The sequence below is a fragment of the Aspergillus udagawae genome (genome assembly GCF_001078395.1).
Source record: "Aspergillus udagawae IFM 46973 DNA, scaffold_4, whole genome shotgun sequence".
Lineage (NCBI taxonomy): Eukaryota > Fungi > Ascomycota > Eurotiomycetes > Eurotiales > Aspergillaceae > Aspergillus > Aspergillus udagawae.
In genome coordinates this window covers 859,818-881,143 of record NW_025091267.1, presented here as the reverse complement: position 1 = coordinate 881,143, position 21,326 = coordinate 859,818, and the positions used below count along the sequence as shown (strand labels likewise).

Below are 21,326 nucleotides of genomic sequence, written 5' to 3'. Positions count from 1 at the left end.
GCTAGATAGAATCTTCTATGACTTCTGTGGGGTTTCCGAAAACAGTGTAAGGCAAGGCAAGCCGGTATTACCGATCTGTTTCCAATCGCTGATGAGACATGGGAAGTCAGGCGGATGATAAACAACAAATAACCATATCTCCGGATTATAACTGGCTGCCTGGGGACCACATTACAATACAGTACCATTGTTATTGTTCAACATGCCCGGATCCCCGGCAATGTCCGCCCCTACCGCCCCAAATTCCATTAGTAAGGGAGCCCTCAGTTGTTACCGTACACAACACGCTTGCTATTTTCATCAGTTTAGTGCGCTGATGACTGTACCAAAACGGATCCAGCCCAGGCCTAATAAGGCAAGACGGCGTATTATATTGAGATTACGGCCTAGGAAACGCAACCACCCACTCTTATCTTCACAAAACGTCCCACTGCACTCCATACCCAGAGAAGATTACCTTTTTCCTCGCCCCCCATCTGACGTCTATTAGGGTATTATTATTATTGCACTCTTACGGTGTAGGAGTCCTTTTCCATCCTCTTCATTTTTATCTCCTTTCATCCCTCTACTCGATCTCTGCCTGGTTTGGACGCTGTATACACTTTTAGACAGTTGCATCTGTCCTACCTGTCAGGTTTACCTGTCGCGTGCCTGCATACGCATACGGCCGCTATCCCGCAACCGGTCTCCAGTTCTACTTGCCTTAAATCTTTATCGCAAATCATCTGCCAACACACCGACACTACCCACACGTATATCACCGAATAATTATACTCCCTGGGGGGAGTCCCTTCAGCAATCCCATCTCTTTCTCCTCGTCATCTTCCTTCACCATCCATGTATCTCGCTCAGACTCTCGATCAAAGTGCCTCGTCAGGGCTGGATCACCTTATCAACGAACTGTGCCTTGATAACAAACCATAAAGATGATGGTCCCCAGGGCTTTTCTTTTCAGCTCTGTGTCTTCCCCAAAGCTATTCAGACAAGATGAGAAGGATTTGCAGCCTACCTCCACTCCTACCTCCACCATGACCTTTTTCACGGCGCAGGACGTCGTCTCCGGCCTCGAGTTCCCCAGCGAGGCGAACTCTCATGCTACGAGCCCAGTTGTGATTCCTCCGAAACGTGGGCCTCGTGTTACATCAAGGCTTGAGAACCACACAACGCATGGTTCATCCCGAAATAAGACAATATCTCCCCGGTCATCTTCGCCCGCTTTGCGTGATCGTCAGGTACCCACATCCATTGCGTCCATCCTAGAAGCCACCGCGATTCCAGTTCCCAGACGCAGCTGGAGTGTGCGAGAGTCACGGAGACTACCGCGCGGAGACCATGTGCTGGAGTTTAGCAGGTTGCTGATGGAAGGGGTCAAATCAAGAGATGATCATTTACTAGAAGGGACTGGTAACACTGCTCTTGACATTTTGCTTAGCCCTCCAGATGAGAGCGAAAAGTCGGTGGTTGGCAGCGATTACGAGCCTGAGCCACTGTCATTCTCTGGACGATCTATGTCACTCGAATCGATGCCGTCCTTAGATCACGATCTGGACTCTCCATCTAGCCTTCCTGTGCCGCGTACCCCAGCAAGCCAGCGGAGCCCTTCAGAGAGAAGATACCGCCGCCCACCACATCCAGAAGACTGTGCTCTTGACCATCCCCTGCTGGATAAGGATCTGTCGGAATCAGATTGGAGCCTGACTGATTCACAGCCCTTGTTTTCTGATGCCACTCCTTCCAAATCCCCTGGCCATTCTCGGTCGTTTCCTCGATTAAGCTCGTCCTTCAAATCCAATCTGACAGCATCTTTACGGGCAATTAAGTCCGCTGCTCAGACCGTTTCGACCTTTGCTTCTCCATCGGTACAACCAGAGGATTTTCTCACGCGGTCTTTGTTCAATATCACTCCGGAGATGACGGATGACCGACGGCCTCCGCCCATGAACGAGCCGCCGTCGCCCGCCCTAAGGCGGTATCTGAACCCGATTCAGGTTTCACCCTCCGAGATGTATGCCTACCAAGACCATCCACATGAAACCCTTGATTCTCGGAACTGCCCAGTGTCGATCCAGATGCAGACATATCACCGTTCACGGGCCCATGGAGGTCGCAAGGGCAGGTTTCATCTCGCCGGCTCCGCAAGCCGCGATCGACAATTACTTTCATTCGATCCAGAGCATCCGGCCTTCTCACGTCCCCGAGAACCGCGGGAGAACAGTGATTTTTTGCGCATGGTTGTTCTCGAAATGAACATGAGACGTCGCGGAAAGCTTCGGGACGACATCCCGACCCGGGCGCGGATCTGGTTACCACCACGGAAAAGCATCCAGCATCGTTTCACAGTCTACGACTTTGATGAGCACGGCCACGAAGAAGACAGCGAGCATGTAATCCCTCCACGATGGATCGGAATTTCTGCCTGATACCTGCGTCTATCTCCTTCTGCCTCTGCTTACTTACCCAACTGTTGACCCCCTACCTTTTTCCTTTGTTTCCAAACAATATCAGTATCTATTTTGGGTTTATCCCAGTTTTCAATTTCCCGCATTCTGTACATATTCAGAGACTATCTTTGGTTGGAGCATAGACAGCACGGCGCTTGGTTGGACTGGAGTCATCTACAGTGGTTTGAACAAATCACTTGCCATTACTTGTCTCATATGGCAGAAGGATTGTTTCCCTTTCTAGCGTGGTACATATAGCGAAGCGAAATGGAATTTTTCTTTCTTGCTTTACGGAGTATATGAAACACATCTTAGCCTTATGAATGGAAGCAAACTCAGCAAGGCAGCCAAGTAAGTGAGTGAAAAAATAGCGACATGTGAAAGCGGGATCTGGTATCACATACTATCAGCGTCTCTCTCCTTTCATTCTTGCTGTTCGAATAATGTTAGTAAACATTGCTTTACAAAGCACCGAATATACATTCCTGGATCAAGTAATTTTAATGCCTTAATCAGTATATGACCAGTCATCTATTATCAATTGTCGGGTTGCCCAGTCGCACGAAGTAATTTGCAAGCCTTATCTCTATCCAATCGTATCCAGCAGTTTCCTTGGAAGTTTATACGACGGTGCAGGGATCGACTATCTACTCCGCACTATGTAGTCCATAGTAAAGCAAAAATTAGATATTTCGTACAGTGCTAAGATTTCGTTTCTTGATACCGTGTGGGGAAGCAATTACTATTCCGTCCAAATCAACAAGGAGCATGGGGTATCTTCTTTGGGCACCAGTGCAGCTGCTAGACTACTAATGGGCCTGTGTGTCCTTCGTCACTGTATGTCATTATGAGTCATGAACTAGATTAATTTTTATTGCAGGGCGAAGCCCAAGATTCAAGACCCGGATCTATGTCTCGGTTCATCCTGGCCGAACGTTTAAGCGATGCCAGATATTCATCGTTTGGGCTGGAATCCTGCGCAATTGAATTAGATGCTACTCATCAGGAAAGTTACATTGTATGACTTACTCTCCTCATCCAATAGCGTTCGGTGCTTCCAGCTCTCTTCTACCCAGTCAACAGAGACTATATGTGGTACCTTCGTCCCAGGCTTTCTGGACCACTCCCCTCGTAGCGAAGATATTTGTGTTGACGAGCTTTCTGGATCGACAACCACATGGGTGATTGAGGGATGGCTTGAGGTCTCGGCTATATTCGCGCCTGCAAACCTCGCTACATTGATAGCAAACCGCAAGCGGCTGTGAGCATCCGATGGAATCATACTTTCAGACTCCGACTCATCCTCATTTTTATGTGGGAAGAGTATCGTAAGTCTCTTGAAAAGCCACCCGCATGGCACTTCATGTCCAGAATTGACTCTTTCTTGAATGCGTTCAATGAGCTTCGTGACGGACTCGGGACACTGGGCAATGTCGAAACGATGCTTCTTCGTCATTTGTTTCAGAACCTTAACGAGATCAGCAGTCATTCAAGGAAACGTTATGCGGAAAACATACATCACTGAGCTCCTCGCTCGTAGTGTTACGAGCGTAACTATCGCCAAATTGGTCAACATTTGATGCCACTTCGTCGTGTCTGCCCGGCGTGGCGAAGAACACGTGCCTAGAGCGAGTTGAGCATAGGTCCGTCTAGTCCGCGATAAGTGTTTGAACATACCTCGGCTCAAAAGGGAGTAGCAAGTCAGGTAGCCCTGCGTCAATCTCATTCTGCTTCACACAATCAAAAATCCAGGACGGCCGGGCGATATCCACATCGCCTCTCTTCTGTAACGAGGCAGCTTTTACCGTTCCTAGCATGCAGGTCAGCTAAAAGAGACATCATTATTAGGCTGGGAAAGCATTACTTCTGTCCGCCACACAGATTGTATGAGGAGCTGCATTATTAGTTTGGAAGAACATGCCACCGTTGGCTTTGACAAGCTGCTCTAGCTCAGGCTTTGTTTTCTTTACGGGCGTACTCGAATCTGTCAGGATATCTGCCTCGCATCATTAGTACACTATTAATAGACAGGCCCGACTGCCCAATGCAAAGCTTACAAAAGTTCAATCCGTCAAATATATGCCCGGATGGACCAGCATACTTGACATCTTCGTCCATGTCGTACCCAGCAACCGTGAGAGGCTTCTTCGTCGTCCTCTTGACACGTTTCCTACGGGAATTGTCCACACTCAATTCCTTTTCTCGGTGCTCCTGTTCAACGTTCGACTTGAGATCTAGGAATTCCTGCACAGACAGAGCACTTTTCCAATCTTTGTCCATGCGCAGCCGTTTGAAACGCGGAAACCGCAAAGTCAGCCCAATCCGAAACTGGTCACTAGCTGATACGGAGGCTGCTTTGACACAAATAACGACTGAGTCCTCTGGCTTGATCCACATGTCCGGTCGCTCATATTGAGCATCTCGACCTGCCAACTCGATATACGCCGTTGGAGGTTTCTTTGGGTTCCACTCCATCCATTTACCATCGGTTTGATGACGAATATTTGCATAATCAGCGGCATTAAAGCCACCTCCGACTTTGCAGAAGGAGTAGCACTTTGACGCGCTCGCACCTTGAGAGGCATGAGCATCGTCAACTCTTAGCCCGCAGAGAAAACTTGAAAGATTGCCGCCTCGACGACCGGAGCCGTAGTACCCGCCAATGATGATGAGATCTAGAGACTCTCCGAACTCGGTCATGTACTCAGGCTTCACCTTCATCCAGTCATCGTGCCTCTCGTTCAGACGGTACGGCGATCTGGGGTTCTTGAGCACCAAACCCTCGGAAGCTTCAGCAACCACCTTTCTGAGCGCAGCTTCGACTTCATCTTTAGTCGTAGCTTCTTGGTAGGGTTGTATTTCGAATCTGCGATGGACAGGTCGGACAGCCTTATGCAAAGCATTGCGACGATCGCGAAGAGTGTAGCCAGTTAAGTCTCGCCCATTAAGGTACAGTATGTCAAAGACACGCAGCAGAGGCCGAGCGCCGGTCGTGGAGAACGGGTTCCTCTGTTCGGACAATGCAGCAGTCTTGAGTGTGCCGAAAGGTGCGGGAGCGTCTTGCTCGGGGTCCCATGTGATCATTTCGCCGTCCAGTATCAGGCTCTGGACTCCATCTGCAAAAGCATCCTTGAGATGCCTCGTCAAGGACCCATTTTCATCATGAATACCATTGCCGTATAAATATGTATATTCTTTCGCTTTTCTTGACCAGAAACGGAATCGTCTACCGCCAGGTACTGAATCGTCAGACTCCATATGAAGCTGCATGCGCTCGCCATCCAGCTTCTCCTCTATCCAGAAGACAGGATCCTCCTCCGTCGGTCTCATTCGACCGACCATGCGGTCCAACGAATGCATTTGGAACTGAGCCAGCTGCGGCTGGAAGCATTGCATCAGGCTGATTCCTCTGTCCTCAGCGTCCAGCCGAATATTCGGATCGTGCAACTCCCAACAGACACGCCGGAGACTGCTCGAAATACTGTACAGATTCTCCGCATCCGGGTGCCAGATATCAAAAAAGGTCCGCTCCGTCGCTCCCACCTTCATCTGCCGAAGGATGATGCGGATCAACCACATGAGTTCCTCGGGATTCATGCGCCGGTAAAACTCCGCAAGGATCGGCAGCTGCTGCTCCTCCTTGGAAGCCGCAGATAACTTGTCCAGCTTCTCGTTAACCTCCTCAATCAACATGTCCCCCACATCAGTCCGCATTGGTCGCTTCGAGATGACGTCGAAGCATCGCCCCGCAAAGTCGCCCGCCATCCTGGACGTAACTGCCTGCCCAGGCAGCTTCCAGTTCAGCAGGTTGAAGCCATCCTCGGAATTCTTGTCGATTTTCATAATCTTGACAAGCATTTTGCCGATAGCCTTCTCCTTGATTCCGTACATGGCCCGGTCCCGATCCTTGTCCGGAAGAATCAGTCGAAAGGCGGGGTATATATCATCGCCCACTTCTTTCCTCCACCGCGAGATAAACCGATCGATCACATCGCGTCGTCTCTCCAGGGGGTTGAGATTCGCTGCTGATTGCCCATGGGGACCGATTTTCCTGCGAGCTGCAACCGCTCCGGCTGGCTTCTTTTTGATTTCGCTCAGAGGGTTGAAGAGGGTCTGGAAAAGCTCATGGAAAGGTAGAGTAGGGGAATGGTTACGCGGGCGATTAGGATATCTATAGCAGCGAGTAGCATAATGTTAATGACTTTGTCTCTCAACACTGAGTAGTTTTGATAGATGAAAGCAGGGTGCGCGTTAGCCTCACTTTTCGTCAATGTCCGACTCCTCATCTCCGACAGGAACACTTGGATGCTCCTCTTCAGGAATGATCTCGTCAGAGTCCATGGTGTATCAAAGTTCATTCGCAAGTCAGGAGTAAAGTATGAACCCCTAGTCTGCCATACATGTCGACAACTAATATATGGGTAGCCAAGAAGCGTGTTGATGCACGACGATTAGGCTACAACAGTCCCCGATAAGATAACGACACATGTGACATTACATCACCTGCATTTACTTTCCACAATAGTGGCATAATTCAGATTCTATTGTATTCGGACAAAACCTACAGTAACCAGACATTATATACATTATTGGCCCTGTATAAGATATGGCCAACTCCCAATCGTCCGTCAGATCCAAAATGCTAGCTTCGCCGTGCATGTCACACAATATCAGGTCCTAGGAGCCTGTTACTGCGAGGATAGCTCCGCGAGCTTCGTAAGGATGGCAATAAATCTCTTGCTAATTCCCCATGAAGTAAGCCCGGCAAGCGTCTCGCAGCCAACCTTCAAAATGCGCTCAGGACCATGTGGAGCACATATGTCCCCGACACCTGTGACGTTTCCTCTCATAACATGACCCTCGCGGACAAAGAGCTGGACTAGCTCGTCGTCACATGGTCGGTCTAGGTGGATAAATGTTGGTTCGCGGACTTGATGATGCCGCGGTCCATATCTTGAGTTGGGGTCTTCGGCTATTTGGGCATGACATGAGCCATACGCCCATAAAGTGAGTATTGAAAGATATACAGCGACCGGCTCGTGAAACGCATTCGTCGAATAACGTCTTACGTGCCACAAAGTTGTGCCTGCATGTATTATCGCAAGACGAGCTTTGTACTGGTCGTGTTTGACCCAGCGTAATATGTAATGCCACTCAAGGGCTTGCTGATGATCGCTCCAGCGAACCTTGCCCATTGCCAATGAGGTCGCCAGAGAACGAATTTCGCGGAATGGGGCGAGAAGGATAATTCGGGCAGCATGGAGGTGTAGCACGGTAGGATGCTCAAGTCCTGCTGCTTTGGCGATCGTGCTGTTCGCCGTCCAATGCAAAATATCCAAGCAATCACATGCGCTGTTGCGCCATTTCGAGTACGAAGGGATGCCTGGCAGCCAGACAGACCCCGACGGGATAGCGGTATCACGGGACTGCTTCTTTGCGGTCGGATTCCAGAAGGATAAGGGACGCCGAAAATAGTCACCGACCTCCCACATTCGATGATAGAGAGCGTGAATGAGTAGGACGTGGCTGAATTCTCCGATCTCTGGGACGAGCTTCTTCTCGATATAGATTGTGAGCACTGCATTGTACAGAGAGATATCTCGCAAACCTAGAACCGATGTCTTAGTTGAGAATTTTCGGTTTTCCCGTCGAACTTACCGGAAGTTCTCTCAAGAACATCCCGCCAGGCTTCGGCCGAGTGCGCATTCCAGAGATTCTCATGAGATGGCAATGGACACTGCCCGTCGTCCAACGACAGCAAAGGCCGGTTATCAAAATAGTACGCAAGGGAACAATCAAGAAGCTAGCGTTTGAATGTCAGATCAAGATATGACGGAGCATAGTCCATGGTAAGTCTTTCAAAGGAGCATACCCATATCAGATACCCGGTCCGTCTTCGTATTTCATCTTCAACCCAGTCATGCCACTTTTGTCCTAGCGGAAGATCGCCATACTGACCCATTGGCTTGACTGCGGCGCAGAGCAATCTCTCCTGAATGGTGAAATTGACAAGGTCGCCGAAGGCATTGAGTGTGGACACTTTACTTTGCTCATTACCGGTACTGTGTAGCAATCCGATGCAGCTGAGAGTCATAGCCTGAATCAGCCACAGTGGCGTTTGTCCTACACGGCATTTCTCTTTCTGGATTGCCATACTCGGTCAGCGATGATTAGTCCGCAAGCGAAAACGGAATGTCTTACCTCAATATTGATAGCCCGCCGAAGGAATTCATCAAACGCCGTAGTGCATTCATCAAGAGGGGTGAGACCAGAGAAACGACAGCCGACTGCTGATATAGCCAGTGTTACAAGCCAATGACAGCTGTTTGGGTCGAACGTAGGGGAATGGAACAAGGGATACACGGGCTGAAATGAGTCGAAGTAAAGATATAGAAAGCTTGAAAGAGCATCCGAGCTCGGAAAGTTACCAGTCTCGAATTTGGGATAGAGAGGGTTGTCCGTGCGGCACAACTGAAGGAATGAGTGGTAGATTTTATCATAGGTCGGAGCTTCGATCCGACGATCAAAGGCTGCTTCGTCACCCGGAAGGAAGTCTGACCTGACCTCCTGAATCAGTGGAAATGAGAACTGATGTAGCGTATCATGCTGATGCATTGGTGACAGGATCTCAATAGGTTCTGCAGATGACCTTGACCACGAAGTTCTGTTTCGTCGGTACTTTGGCAGTCGAGCTCCAGCGCCGTCCACGTAGAAATCTCCCGACCGCTTGGTGGCGTTTGAGGGCTCCGAATGTAATGAACCTTCCCCAATGCTGCGGGAAAATCGACCGGGACTCTCCGCATCTGTGCCCACAGACATGTGCCCGGAAGGGCTGTGTGAGTGATTCTCCCGCACAGAGGGACTCATTTGTCGCAAACTGGTGACAGGAGGTAGCCATGCTGTTCGACTCACCGGCTCGTCCAGGATACCCAGCTGGTCCGAGAGCGGAGGAATCCTCGAGAGAGATTGATCACTCGTTGTATCGGGGAACATATCATTAGGCAACCAATTCAAGGTAGAAAGCATTGATTGATCTAAAAATGGCGGGTCAAACCCGAGCTGAATTTGCTGGCCTCCCACTCCCGCCAATTCCAGATTGAGATTGGATGTGGCTGCCACTGGTGGCTGGATGGGTCTCGACCGATGGTCAAGTTGCGAGGCCGATTCTTGTGGGAATGTCTGAACGCCAGCTGCTGGCAATTGTGCATACAAATGCTGCGAGCTCAACCCAGCATATTCAGGCAACGATACACGTGTCTCGTGCGCAGAACCACCAGCATCTGACAAGAGCATTCGAGAGTTCAAATCACCCGTCTCGTTTTCTGGCGGACCATTCTGATGCTCCGATAATTCTCCAAGAGGCCCGTGCGGTTTCTCTGCAGGCATATCTTTCGATGATGTATCCAGGCGATGTGGGCCGGTAAGATCTAGCTGAAATTCGGTAATCTGAAATCTCGGAGGCTCATTTCTTGATTGCTCTCTGATATCCGCTCCGTGGACATCAACACCTGCTGTTGAAGAGGGGGACCCATGCTGAGTAGCCTGTCCATGAATCGTACTGTTTCCATCAGAAGACAGGTTCTGGGCCGCTTCCTTCCGCGTTTTGGCTTTGGAGCGTCGTTCCGTTGGATACTGGCATTCTAGAGACCTGTTCTCGCACCGCACGCATGGGGAACCACCACTGCACCTTACTCTGGCTACTGCGCATTTGTAACAGGCTCTGAAGGTCTTGACCGTAATGCGATGCATCCGATCCTTTCCCCCTTCGGGTCCCAATGTATGATGACTTAGTTCATGACGATGGAGTGTGTCACTTGCGACAGCAGTCAGTTTTGGAATACCATTATTATTCGACCTGGCGAACACTGCGATACCGAGGCCGCAACTGCCTTAGGGTTTGCCACGAGAAGGGAAAGGGGGGAAGTAGAGAAGAAGATGACATACGTTCTTGAGAAATGACGTCCACACTGCGCACATTCGAAAGGTTTCTCCTTAGTGTGGCTTCGAAAATGACGCTTCAAATGCTCGGGTCTTCGAAAAGTACTATGGCAAATCGAGCACTTGGTTTGACCAGGGGCGGAGCCAAGCCGAACTTCACGAGCACGATTGATGCTTGTATCGTCTGCTCCCGTTTCGGCCTCATGGTGGTTCGCAAGTTCTACCATGTCTTGGGTTAATCCTTGACCAGTTTACCACCTATTTGGCCTCTCTGTCGCATATATCACAAAGAACAAATGCGTACCTTGACCAACGTCGCTCTTTTCTGGGGTCATTGCGCCTCATGGACGATTTATTAAGTCGAAAATCAGCAGAATTTGGCATTGCAGCTGCGCGGATGGAGATCACAGGTTCCTTGAAGAAAAGGAATAAGCTTCACGGAAGTCCTGAAAGCGCCAACATTTTCATCATCATTGTAAGTGGTGAGCACGAGCTCTTTGGATTCAAGAGCTGTTATTGATGGTGGTGGAGCAAAAAAAGGTAAATTGCGGAGGCAGACTGTCCTCAGACAGTCAGCTTGAGGAGGCGGGAGTAGCTTAGCTTCGAGGCGAAAAGCTAGGGAGCGGGGAAGATTTCAGGAGGAACTAAGTCAAGACCAGGAGACGAGAGAAGAGAAATGCGAACCGTGATTCCATACGAACCCCAGGTCGAATTCCCCGCACTTTCAGTTGGTCTCTCGGTTAATTAAACGGATGAATACTGGGAAGGCTAAAAGAGGGGGGGAAAAGACCTTTAAACCCTCAAGCTTAATAAAAAGGCTCATTTCAGGCTGAGGGCCATTGGAATCCGAGGGAGTGCTGGGAACGTTGCTTACCTAGGTATATGCTGAAGGCTAAACAAGCATGCGCGTTACAACAAGAGTGCTGTGTATGGGGGAAGCATCATTATCGTATCATGTGTTACGGAGAAGTTCCCCGGAGAGTTACTACGGAGTAGATACGGGCTGTGGGTAAGGTATTCTATTTATTATTTCACGCGATGCTGAGAACCGACATCGCTTTCTGGAGGCATTCTATATTAGAACTTAGAATGGTATCATTAGTCTAACACATGGCACAATCACTAGGAAAAATACCAGAGGTAGACTGCTTTGTAGATTGATAGTCCTTGACATTGACTAAACGTACCAATGCCCATTTTCTATGCCGAGGCTGAAGCGAAGGTCCAACTGGAGTACTCCCCACATAGCATGGCCAAATTCACGTACTTCTCTTTTTCAATTCCAGAAGCAGTACCTTCTACTTCATGGCTGGAGTGGCATCTCGAAAAGTCAATCCAATTGGCACTGGATGAGTTCTGCTGCCAGGGCGTGCCAGAGTCTGGCGCCTCCGGATAAGGCGCCAGGACCGGACGCAACCCCTAATAAGGTCTGGCACGCCCTAATCGCGGTCCCTACCTTTATACAGGCGCTAAAATGACGCACGGGCTCTGTAGAACTCTCAGGTCCGCACCTCGGCTTCCCCAACCAACAAATGCAAATATATTTCCATCTGACGCCATGATTTATTGATTTGGCACCTACAACTTGTTTAATTCGAGGTGAACACTATAGTAGGTATCCTTTCGGAGCCCAGTCAATGGAGAACAGGAACCTTTAGGCCGTTATCTCTAGAAGGCAAGGCGACGCAGGTCTTGTGCATGGAGATTCCGACTATCCCCATTCAGGCCGTGGTCATGTCAGTGAAACTGTGACAGCTCCGCAAGAAGCTAATGCTGCTTTCAATGCGAGCTCTCCTTAGGCTGCTTCGCAGAGAATGGACAACAAATCCAAGGGAACCGCTGATGCAAAACATCATGCTACCGATACGGATCGTCCACCGGATGACAGATCCACAGGACTCCCCGAACCTGGGTCCGTCAAAAGCAAAATTGGACTGTTTACCGCACAGAGTACGCAAAAAGCATCGGAGGGGGAGCGTGATAAATCTGCGACTTCCAGGCCGCAGCCTCCCCAGCAGGCTGCCCCACAACACGCTACACAGAAACCGCCGGTGCCCTTGAACAAGCCTGTAACCTTGGGAAGAATGAATTCAACTCCAGAACTGAAGCAGACAGAGCCTCAAGGAAGCGACGATGGAGCAAGCCCTGATCTTCCAATGTCGAAGCCTGTTCGCAACATGACGGCAGGCGCCGAAGCAGTTGAAAAGCTTCTCCAAGACAACAGGGAACTATTGGTCAGAGACCCACCAATGCCTCACGGAAAGCCTGCAACGCAGCCAGCTACTTCACCAAGACCCCCAGATATCGCTCCAGTGTCTGCTACAAAACCCCGTCCTACTCCACCTCTGCCTCGAAAAGGAGGTGCAAAACCGGTCTCGAAAGGCCCTAGTCCCAGTGAACAGAAGATTCATGGACAACAGAGCCACGAATCGCTTTTAAATTCCGACGTGGATCTTACAGGTGCTGATGAGGCGAGACCTAAGCTCCCTCCGCGGCCAGACGCTTCACCCGTGACGCACGTTTCCCCCGGTGATCCTCGCGTTCTGCTGGAAGCGCACGAACATCGCAAGCGTCCTTTGACTCCCAGCTCTTCCTTGTTGGCCAGATCTTCACAGGAAAACGGTAGTAGCCCTTACCTCATCGACCACTCCTCTGGTATAGACGAGGAAGGACTGTCGGATGCGATAGTTGCATCATCACTGGCGTCAAGGAGAGCACCATCCGCAAAAAAGGTCCCTCCACCCCCTCCACCCCAACGGCAACCCAGGAGCAATTCGCTCCGGCACCCAAACACATCCAACAGCGGCTCTCCAAGCAGCTCCAGTCCCACGCCAAGCTTGCGGCACACTCTCCGGCCGCCGACTAAGGCTGGTGAAGAAGAATCCGACCGTAACAAGCACAGAAAGCACATTATACCCAGACACCCGCACAAACATCACGAGGGCGATCGAAAACGATGGCAAAGCGAGGTAACCGAGAAGGAGAGGAAGAGGTACGAGGGCGTTTGGGCTGCAAACAAGGGACTGCTGATACCTATTAGCGATTCGAAGGAACGATCGTCGCTGGAGGAAACGTCCAGCGAAGGTTATCCTCCAAGTGCATCTGAGATGGTCCTGAACATTGTTGTTCGCGACATATGGTCCCGAAGCCGCTTGCCGTCGAGCATTCTGGAGCAGATCTGGAATCTCGTTGATCGGCAGAAGATTGGACTATTGACGAGAGAAGAGTTTATTGTGGGCATGTGGTTGATAGACCAACAGCTCAAAGGCCACAGGCTTCCAGTGAAGGTGCCGGACAGTGTCTGGGACAGCGTGAGAGGTGTACCCGGCATCAGAGTACCCAAGATGCCTTCCCGATAACGCAAAAGATCCGTACACCCACGCGTCGGCGCCAAACACCGCAATACTAGAGACAATGGCCAAGGTTGCTGGGCTCCCCGCTAGCTTCATGTATATGCTCGAGCAGCTCCGGAAACTCGGGTATCGGATCTAGCATAGAACCAAGTATTTGGAATATGGCATCCCTGCATCCACACCGGAGCCCACTCAAAAGCGGACTGTCCATAACACCATGTAATAATCATGGAGCGTAATGTTGTGACCAAGGCTAATAGTTATAACGGACTTGCCGCATGGTCATAGGACACTAAAACCATGTATATAGCGGGCGTATCTAGACTTGTAACAGCTACCAATTCTCGGTTTCCAATTTCAGCCCAAAAGTGCAGATCTGCGTCACCCTCATTGAGATCTTGGGAAATACAAATGCACACGAGTGTTAGATCCTCGGAGCGAGAGTGATTGAGTTCTTTTCTGTAAATAATATCTGCCGCGTTGCAAGGCTCGTAGGAAGCCTCAGGGATAAAAGCAATCATCACGTGACTGTTATACTCCTGATGCTCTAATCAGAAAGTAAACGATTGTGCTTGACGGCCCTTACTACATCATTGTAAAATCCATCTCTTACCACCGCTTCTTGTATATACAACCATCTCTGGGGATAGGGAACCTGATGAGTCTCTTCCCTAGCTAGAGCACCCTATCATCTTTTATTTCATGAGTTAATGCGAGGTAAATCCTACGCCCCACATATCCCTTTCCTGGGCCAAAGCAAATCCCGAACCGTGGGAGTTCGGGATTTGGATCGTTGGCTATGGATGATTAAGGCACGGCGCGAGGCCCCAGCTTTTCGCAGTAACTATATCAGACCACATCTCTGGGAACCCGATTGACCAGCACCAGAGGGAGACAAGTTCCGTGATCGTACGGCCCCTGTGCCCAGTAGTTATGCGCGAAGGTAACCCTTTCGAGGCGGTGGGTGTGATATAGACCGCTTTCATAAAGCCCGCACGAGACACGACCAAACCCCGTTGAATGAAGGGGACTCGGAACAGGAAATTGAAGTGATTTGATTGATCGGGATTTCGAGATGGTGCTGGAGAATCTCCCACACCCTGTTAATACCGGAATCGCGCCAGTTACACAATCCAAGACTTCGCGGCCCACTGTGGTTCGGAAGAAGTTTGCCAAACCGCCAGTCAAAGTAGCTTGTCTGACATGGTAAGCCGTCAAGATTCTTCATGTTTACTGATCCGCGTGGCCTTTGTCGGTAATTCTTCGACTACTTGGGTTTCTCTACCCCTTCTCTCTCTGTCGCTGGTTGTTGCCTTTGATGCTGATTCTGATGCGACAGTCGTGCATCGAGGACGCGCTGCGATGGTCAAGAACCATGCTCCAACGTATGTTTACTTACTCTATACTGACTCTCCTATGTTTGTCTCTATACATACTGAGACAGGGTCTTTCATTTGAAAGTGTCTTAGCAAGAAGAAGAAATGCTCGTACCTGCCTAGTAGAAGAGGCGGTCCAAGGAAGAAGAAAAAGAGCTCGTCTCCTTCCGATTCAGGAACCCGGCAGGATGATTTACAAAACTCTAGCCTCACGCCAGCCTCTGGCCTTGATGACTGTACGTGAGACGACCCTTCTCTGTAATTGCAGCACTAACCTTCAAGCAGCCTCGGCGATGTTTGGGCAGATTGATGTACTCTCCTTGCCAGGAGCTGGGCTGAGGTCGTTAGATTTCTCATCGGATGTGAATACAATGTTTGCTGATCTCTTCCCTTCGGATAATGGCAGCAACACCTAGGGTCAGATGGGGCCGACACCTTCGCCTTCAAACATACCATCGCAGCCTCTGGTCAGGACGTATGGCAGCGAACACGATATGTAAGGCTTCACTTTGACCAGTGGCAGCCAGAAGGCTTGGTGAACGCTGATTCGAATATAGATTGAATGCATACTACGACTTCATTCACCATTATTTTCCCATACTTCCACCACGAGTCGCTCCGCGCTGTCCAGATAGGCCAATCAATTCCGCCGGTCACTATTCGTCGTCTCCTTCTGGAGAGCCTTTACTAGCATACAAACCACAATCTCCCCTCAGTCTTGCAATCTCCGCTATATTGGCCCTGGTGCCGCATCCCGACGATCCTGAGCCGTTATCTCCGGTTGCTGTGCTACGGCGTAGAACTTATGCTCATACATTTGCGCAACTAGCTAATGCTGGTGTTGAGGAAGATTGCGAATTACAAGCTTCTTCGACAGAACCGTCCCAAGCATTATCGAACAGTCGACCCAGGATCAACCGGGAGCCCTTTCATCCACGGACACCTGTGGAACTCGAAAGTCTTCTTGCATTGCTGATCCTTTGCGTGTATGAATATACACAGCGAGGAAATCTGCTCAAAATGAGGTATCGGGCCGGCCAAGCCTTGGCGATTGCGCTGGACATGTCTCTTCAGTCGCTCGGAGAGGAGCATGATGAGTGCGCAGAGGCTCGGCGGAGGGCCTGGTGGATGACGGTACGGTCGTTGATTAGGTATCATCGCGGCGCGTCCACTAATTTTCTGCTGTCTAGTACTATTGCGTGCTTCAGGGTTCGATTGTCAGCACAACGGTAAGCCAATGTCGACTTGCAACCGGTTCGCGAGACCCTTTGAATTTGAAAAGTAGCTAATCTTGGGATCTACAGCCGCTCTCCATAATCGCCAGCGACCCTCAATTCGTTACACCATATCCTCGTTTCTCTGCAGATCCAGAGGCAAGTCTTCCACCCCGCCTTCAGCGCTTTCAGGATGATCTTCAAGCAAGCCACACCACAAGCAAATAGCACCGTTCTGACCGGTTTTTCAGGGATGGGCTGTTTTGATGCAAGCCCAGCAAGTGCTGGCCTCCGCAACTCAATTCGTCATCGACTTGAAGAAATGCATGTCGACCGGCGCCAACATGACTTACATATATGAAAGAATGCAGCAGCTCGACGCCTGGGCTAGCTCCGCAATAGCACAATCAAATCTCCTTCCAATGGTCCCTCAATCTATGGGCTGCGGTGACGAAGTGGAGTATACAACCGCCCATAGCATACGCGCTATCGCGCGAATCAAGCTTTCTAGGTAAGCAGTCTTTGGTGAAGTTCGAAAACTTACAAAGGTACTGATACGGAGCTAGTGCACAAATTAAGGTACACCGGTTCAGGGCGTTCTCGGATATTCCACTCTTCATCAAGAAGCATTGCGACCTGACCGCAGCTAATCCAAACAACATGATTACGGGCGATTCGGCGTCCAAGGCGTCCAAAGAACAGGACAGTATGGCGAACATCTCGTGTTGCTGCAGCAATTTGGACTCCTTCCGGCCGCCGCCGTCTACATCGAGCGATTGCACAGCTTCCGCCTCTTCTTCTGGCTCTGCCACCTCCGATTATCACTCCATGGTACCATTCTCATTTACCAGCGGCTTCCCATACAGTAGCCAGCACTCCGCCAAAGTCTGCTTGAAAGCGTCTCTTACGATCTCACGCATGTTCCCGAGCCTACCCCTGCCACAGCCGCTCTACGCGTCGAGTGGCAGTAACACGCCCAGCCAGGGTCTGCCCTCATCCCCACAGAAGCAGTTACCGAGAACAATGCCATCGTTCGCATGCTGTCTGATGCAAGGAAGCTACGCCTTGTTGATGATATTTTACAAAGCGACAGTGGAGAAACAAATGTCACCAGATTACGGGAATGAATCCACAAACAGTGCCTCCGATCGACTGATCGAGGAGATTCGTCAAGGCTTGGAGCGTGTCATTGAAACCGTTAAAAATTATGCGATTGCTTTTGAGGCGTTGGATGGCATGAGAGGTAGGCAGCCGCTTCAATGATGTCCCGAAGACAGCATCTGACTGACTCTCGTTTCACAGACGAAATCGAAGGTGCATACCACACGGCGTTTCCTCCGGTATAATTTCTCCTCGGTAGCTGCTATTATATCTCTCAGCGGCTTCATTTCATTTCTTTTTCTTTCACCTTTGTCTCAGATCACGATACAATATTCCTTAAGAATCAGTGCAGCCCTGGTGGTCTGAGAACTGGACATTGTTATCTTCTCTCCCGTTAACTCATTTTGGTCAAAGTATACGTGCTGGCCTCGTTCCTCCCTACCACTCACAATGATACACGATCACCCCTCAACATCTCTCGCCTTCTAATTAGCGATATTCTTCTAATCCGCGTACTTGGTATATACACAGTTGGTTTCACTCAAGTTGACCATGTCTAGGTATCTCTGTGAAGAACTGGATTAGACTGCAACACAAAAATCAATCATCTCTAATTCTAGACGCAAAACACGCTCAAAAAGCAATAGTAGGATAACAAGCCAATCCATACACGGGCGGAAACCACCAGCAGGCGCCCGCTTAGAGCTTGGACCTGATTCCCTCGAGTCTGAATTTGACATCCTTTAGAACTTTGCTCGAGGGCTTCCAATCATCGTATTGCCTTAATAATTGCATTGTCTCTTCATAAAGCTCGCGGCGAACATACTCTTCTTCGAGTATACCCCGCATGGCAAACGGTAGAATATAGGGGTTCGCAGGAGATGGGTGACTCCTTCTGACGTCTAACGTAGCGTTACTGACATTGGACGTTTCCAGAGCGAACTCAATCGCCAGCCTAAGGGATGAACGTTAGCCTCACGAGGGTCAGTACCGAGGACAAGCCAGCGCACCGATAAATGGCCTCGTCGTCATAGAGACGAGAATGACCTTCTCCTGTATAGAGGCTCCCTGCCAGCGGAGAGCTCAATTCTCGAATGAGGCCATGGTCCGAGATCCCCAGGTTACGAAGTTTGAGCACGAAGCCAACCAGATGGGAAAGACTATCAGAAGGAAAGGACGTTAGCAAGGTGGGAAAGATCTAGCTGCGAAACCAGTTAACGTACAAGCTTGGTGCATGGACTCTACCATCCACGAAAACCGCGCGGTAGATGTAGGGATGGACCACTGGTGAGAAGAGAGACGACTAGGACAACAATTAGACCGCGAGTGCGAAGTAGTCCAGTTATAGTGATCAGCGCCTTACCTCTAGAGATACCAGCTGGTCGTCGATACTCCCAATGTAGGATATCCGAACGCCGAAGTCCAGAGCGCATTTCAATGCAGCTTCGTAGTCTTTCGAGACTTGGCTATATGGAAGAGCAAATTCAAAAAGCTCCCCCGCCGAACCACTTATCCATCGAGATCTATAATCCGAGAATGGCCCCATATTGACGCCGGCCATAGCGCACACGCCAACACGAGTGGCATTCAAGCAGCCAAACGCAATGAGTTTCGCAACTAACATGATCGCAACCGGAACACCTTGACTGTGACATGCAACTAGGATAAAATCGGCTTTCCTGATTTTTTCCACCCAATTGAGGAGCAGCTTCCATAGCAAGTCAACGCGTTCAGCGATGCGGCCCTCGCCTTCTAGAGCAATCTTCTCGACCTCGCAGGCATAGCCATGACTCTCTGTCCACTTGTGGATGGCCTCCGCCGCCATGGTGGCAAATCTCACGGACGTACCTGTTGGTTGTCCAAGCACTGTCCGTATTAGTGGAGCGGGAAAATACCCATGCACACCAATGGCCAATGCATTTTTGATGCTTGGGGGATCTCTGATCATATAGACATGCTTGTTATCAGGCTCTCTGCGATAGTGCAAGAACCGTCCAATTGTTTGCACGAGAGATGGTGTTTCCTTCACAGCAAAAGTATCCGAAAAGCGAGGTAGGACTTGATTCGGTAGTACCTTCTGCAATTGCTTCGCTGCTGCTGCCTCTGACACTCGTGGTGGGGGTGATTCAGGAGGAAGGGCCTGCACATGAGAGGGGATTTGGTCAGTGGCAGCAGCACTGCTCCTAGGAGTCTTGATTTTAATGCTGCCTTTCTTGGTGTCTTCAGCTTTCTGTTCCTGTCCTGTCTCTTCCTCTAGACTGTCCCGAGGCTGGTTTGAACAAGATCCATGCGCGCTTGAAGCCTCAACCGACAGAGGATCTGCTAGCGCCACTTGATTCAAATTATGCGATGAATCTCGGAACCAGAACGACCAGCCCGACTTAGTGTTCTTGACCTGTGCATCAACTGGACCGTCCGTTCTCTGAGATTCCGCAGGTGGCTGGTTTGGAGACGATATTGCATGTTTTGGATCATGGACGGGTGCATTTACAGCAGAAGAAGGCTCCAGGGCTTTGGTTGGGGAGTTATCCTTGGGTTCTTCGGGCCTGAGTGTATCCGCCCCCTGTGGCGGCGCAGACGAACCATACCACATTTGAAACCAGGTTCGCTTCTGTGATGACAGAGGAGTTTCTGTGGTCGAGGCAGAGGGTGTTTCTGCACTGCTCACAGGCTCGTTTGAGGGAGTTTCACAATTCTTCGGCGTTTGCTCTTCCGCGACCGGCTCTGTCGGGGTGCTCTCGGTCTCAGGCGCTCGTTCTGACTGAGCACCAGTGGGAGAATCTTCAGCTGAGCTTGCTGTATAGAACCATGAGAACCAGCCACTAGCTGGTTTCGAGGACGTTTGAGCCCGATCCGGTTCCACCGCTTCGGCACCTGTCTCTGACGGGGAGGTGTCGGTTGTCTGTTTTAGTTGCACTCCGTTCTTATCGTCTGTAGCCACTGCAGCCTCCTCGCTTGATCCTTCCTTCTGGACCAAATTCAGTGCTGGACCGGCAGTATCGAACTGGGAATCCAGTGTTGGAGTGGATGCAGAACCATCGGAAGCAATGTTGATCTTTGTTGTCGTAGCGTCGGCAGGAAGAGATCTGGTCGACGCGCCTTTTTTCCTGGTAAGCTGAAGGGAAGGATTTCTATGTTGTTTTGGAGTGTGAAGGAGGGATTCCGAGGAGGTAGTCATGCTCGATGCTACATTTTGAGCGACCGAAATGCTCTCGCGGGCAACCTCGGTAACAGGCGCCGCTTTAGATGCTTTAGACACTGCGGGCCAAAGAGCAGGGTACCAGTTCTGAGAACGAATAAGATCAGCTTTACTGGACTCAAATATCCCTACTGTCTATTGAATGACAAGGAAAATTTACTCACACCACTTCCCTGCTTCTGCGAGGCTGAGCGCTTTGCGCCTACTGGAGACGAGGTTATCTCGGTGCTCAATGAGGCAGATGATTGCGACTGCGCGCCGGACGGGCTGGGCTTTATTCTCTTACGAGATCCCGTTGGCGCCATGGGCGATGGAAATAGAACATTACCAAAGTAAATATCAATGTGCAAGTCAACAAGAAGATAAAACAATTATGAACGATGATAGATGAAGAGTCTTACAGGAGTGCCTGCTAGTGATCAGCGTCGAACAGAGCCGCCACTGTCGGCCTGTTGCACCACAACCAAGCTGTCGGGCAGAGAACACACACTGATATCATGTCACATGTTATCTGTGATCATTTCCACCGCCCTGAGATACCTGAGGATACCTGAGGCATACACTGTGGCTGGTGTATCTCTTCACCGCCACGGGAGTCCGGGCGGGACCCGCCAAAGACCAGAAAAATTATTTCCTCCGGGGAGAAATTTATCAGCGGAGGATAACACGCTGGATAAGCCTCTGGTCATTCTCTGACTTCCTTT

At 50.2% G+C, this 21,326-nt stretch overlaps 6 protein-coding genes across 6 annotated transcripts; 3 read left to right on the top strand and 3 right to left on the bottom strand.

The window, feature by feature from the left end:
- Positions 1 to 926: 926 nt before the first annotated feature.
- Positions 927 to 2,420, top strand: Aud_005686 (uncharacterized protein; the record flags this gene model as incomplete). Its single annotated transcript, XM_043290605.1, has 1 exon — positions 927 to 2,420. One exon carries the CDS (start codon positions 927 to 929, stop codon positions 2,418 to 2,420), a length of 1,494 nt encoding a protein of 497 aa, XP_043146540.1.
- A 976-nt stretch (positions 2,421 to 3,396) lies between these two features.
- Aud_005685 (DNA ligase (ATP) DNL4) lies at positions 3,397 to 6,782 on the bottom strand (the record flags this gene model as incomplete). The annotated part of the gene is made up of 7 exons (XM_043290604.1): positions 3,397 to 3,416; positions 3,471 to 3,909; positions 3,959 to 4,064; positions 4,119 to 4,251; positions 4,306 to 4,437; positions 4,499 to 6,612; positions 6,703 to 6,782. The coding sequence occupies 7 exons, from the start codon at positions 6,780 to 6,782 to the stop codon at positions 3,397 to 3,399; spliced, it is 3,024 nt and encodes a 1,007-aa protein (XP_043146539.1).
- Positions 6,783 to 7,129: 347 nt separating this feature from the next.
- On the bottom strand, positions 7,130 to 10,606 carry Aud_005684 (putative C2H2 transcription factor; the record flags this gene model as incomplete). The annotated part of the gene is made up of 5 exons (XM_043290603.1): positions 7,130 to 8,049; positions 8,100 to 8,244; positions 8,314 to 8,538; positions 8,643 to 10,254; positions 10,386 to 10,606. The coding sequence occupies 5 exons, from the start codon at positions 10,604 to 10,606 to the stop codon at positions 7,130 to 7,132; spliced, it is 3,123 nt and encodes a 1,040-aa protein (XP_043146538.1).
- A 1,587-nt stretch (positions 10,607 to 12,193) lies between these two features.
- irs4 lies at positions 12,194 to 13,738 on the top strand (the record flags this gene model as incomplete). Its single annotated transcript, XM_043290602.1, has 1 exon — positions 12,194 to 13,738. One exon carries the CDS (start codon positions 12,194 to 12,196, stop codon positions 13,736 to 13,738), a length of 1,545 nt encoding a protein of 514 aa, XP_043146537.1.
- A 1,069-nt stretch (positions 13,739 to 14,807) lies between these two features.
- On the top strand, positions 14,808 to 17,668 carry Aud_005682 (uncharacterized protein; the record flags this gene model as incomplete). Its single annotated transcript, XM_043290601.1, has 11 exons — positions 14,808 to 14,899; positions 14,944 to 15,117; positions 15,202 to 15,344; positions 15,394 to 15,470; positions 15,525 to 15,604; positions 15,666 to 16,242; positions 16,299 to 16,337; positions 16,413 to 16,481; positions 16,574 to 16,833; positions 16,889 to 17,565; positions 17,625 to 17,668. 11 exons carry the CDS (start codon positions 14,808 to 14,810, stop codon positions 17,666 to 17,668), a joined length of 2,232 nt encoding a protein of 743 aa, XP_043146536.1.
- Positions 17,669 to 18,122: 454 nt separating this feature from the next.
- Aud_005681 (uncharacterized protein) lies at positions 18,123 to 20,927 on the bottom strand (the record flags this gene model as incomplete). Its single annotated transcript, XM_043290600.1, has 5 exons — positions 18,123 to 18,378; positions 18,434 to 18,583; positions 18,647 to 18,726; positions 18,787 to 20,709; positions 20,787 to 20,927. 5 exons carry the CDS (start codon positions 20,925 to 20,927, stop codon positions 18,123 to 18,125), a joined length of 2,550 nt encoding a protein of 849 aa, XP_043146535.1.
- Positions 20,928 to 21,326: the final 399 nt, after the last annotated feature.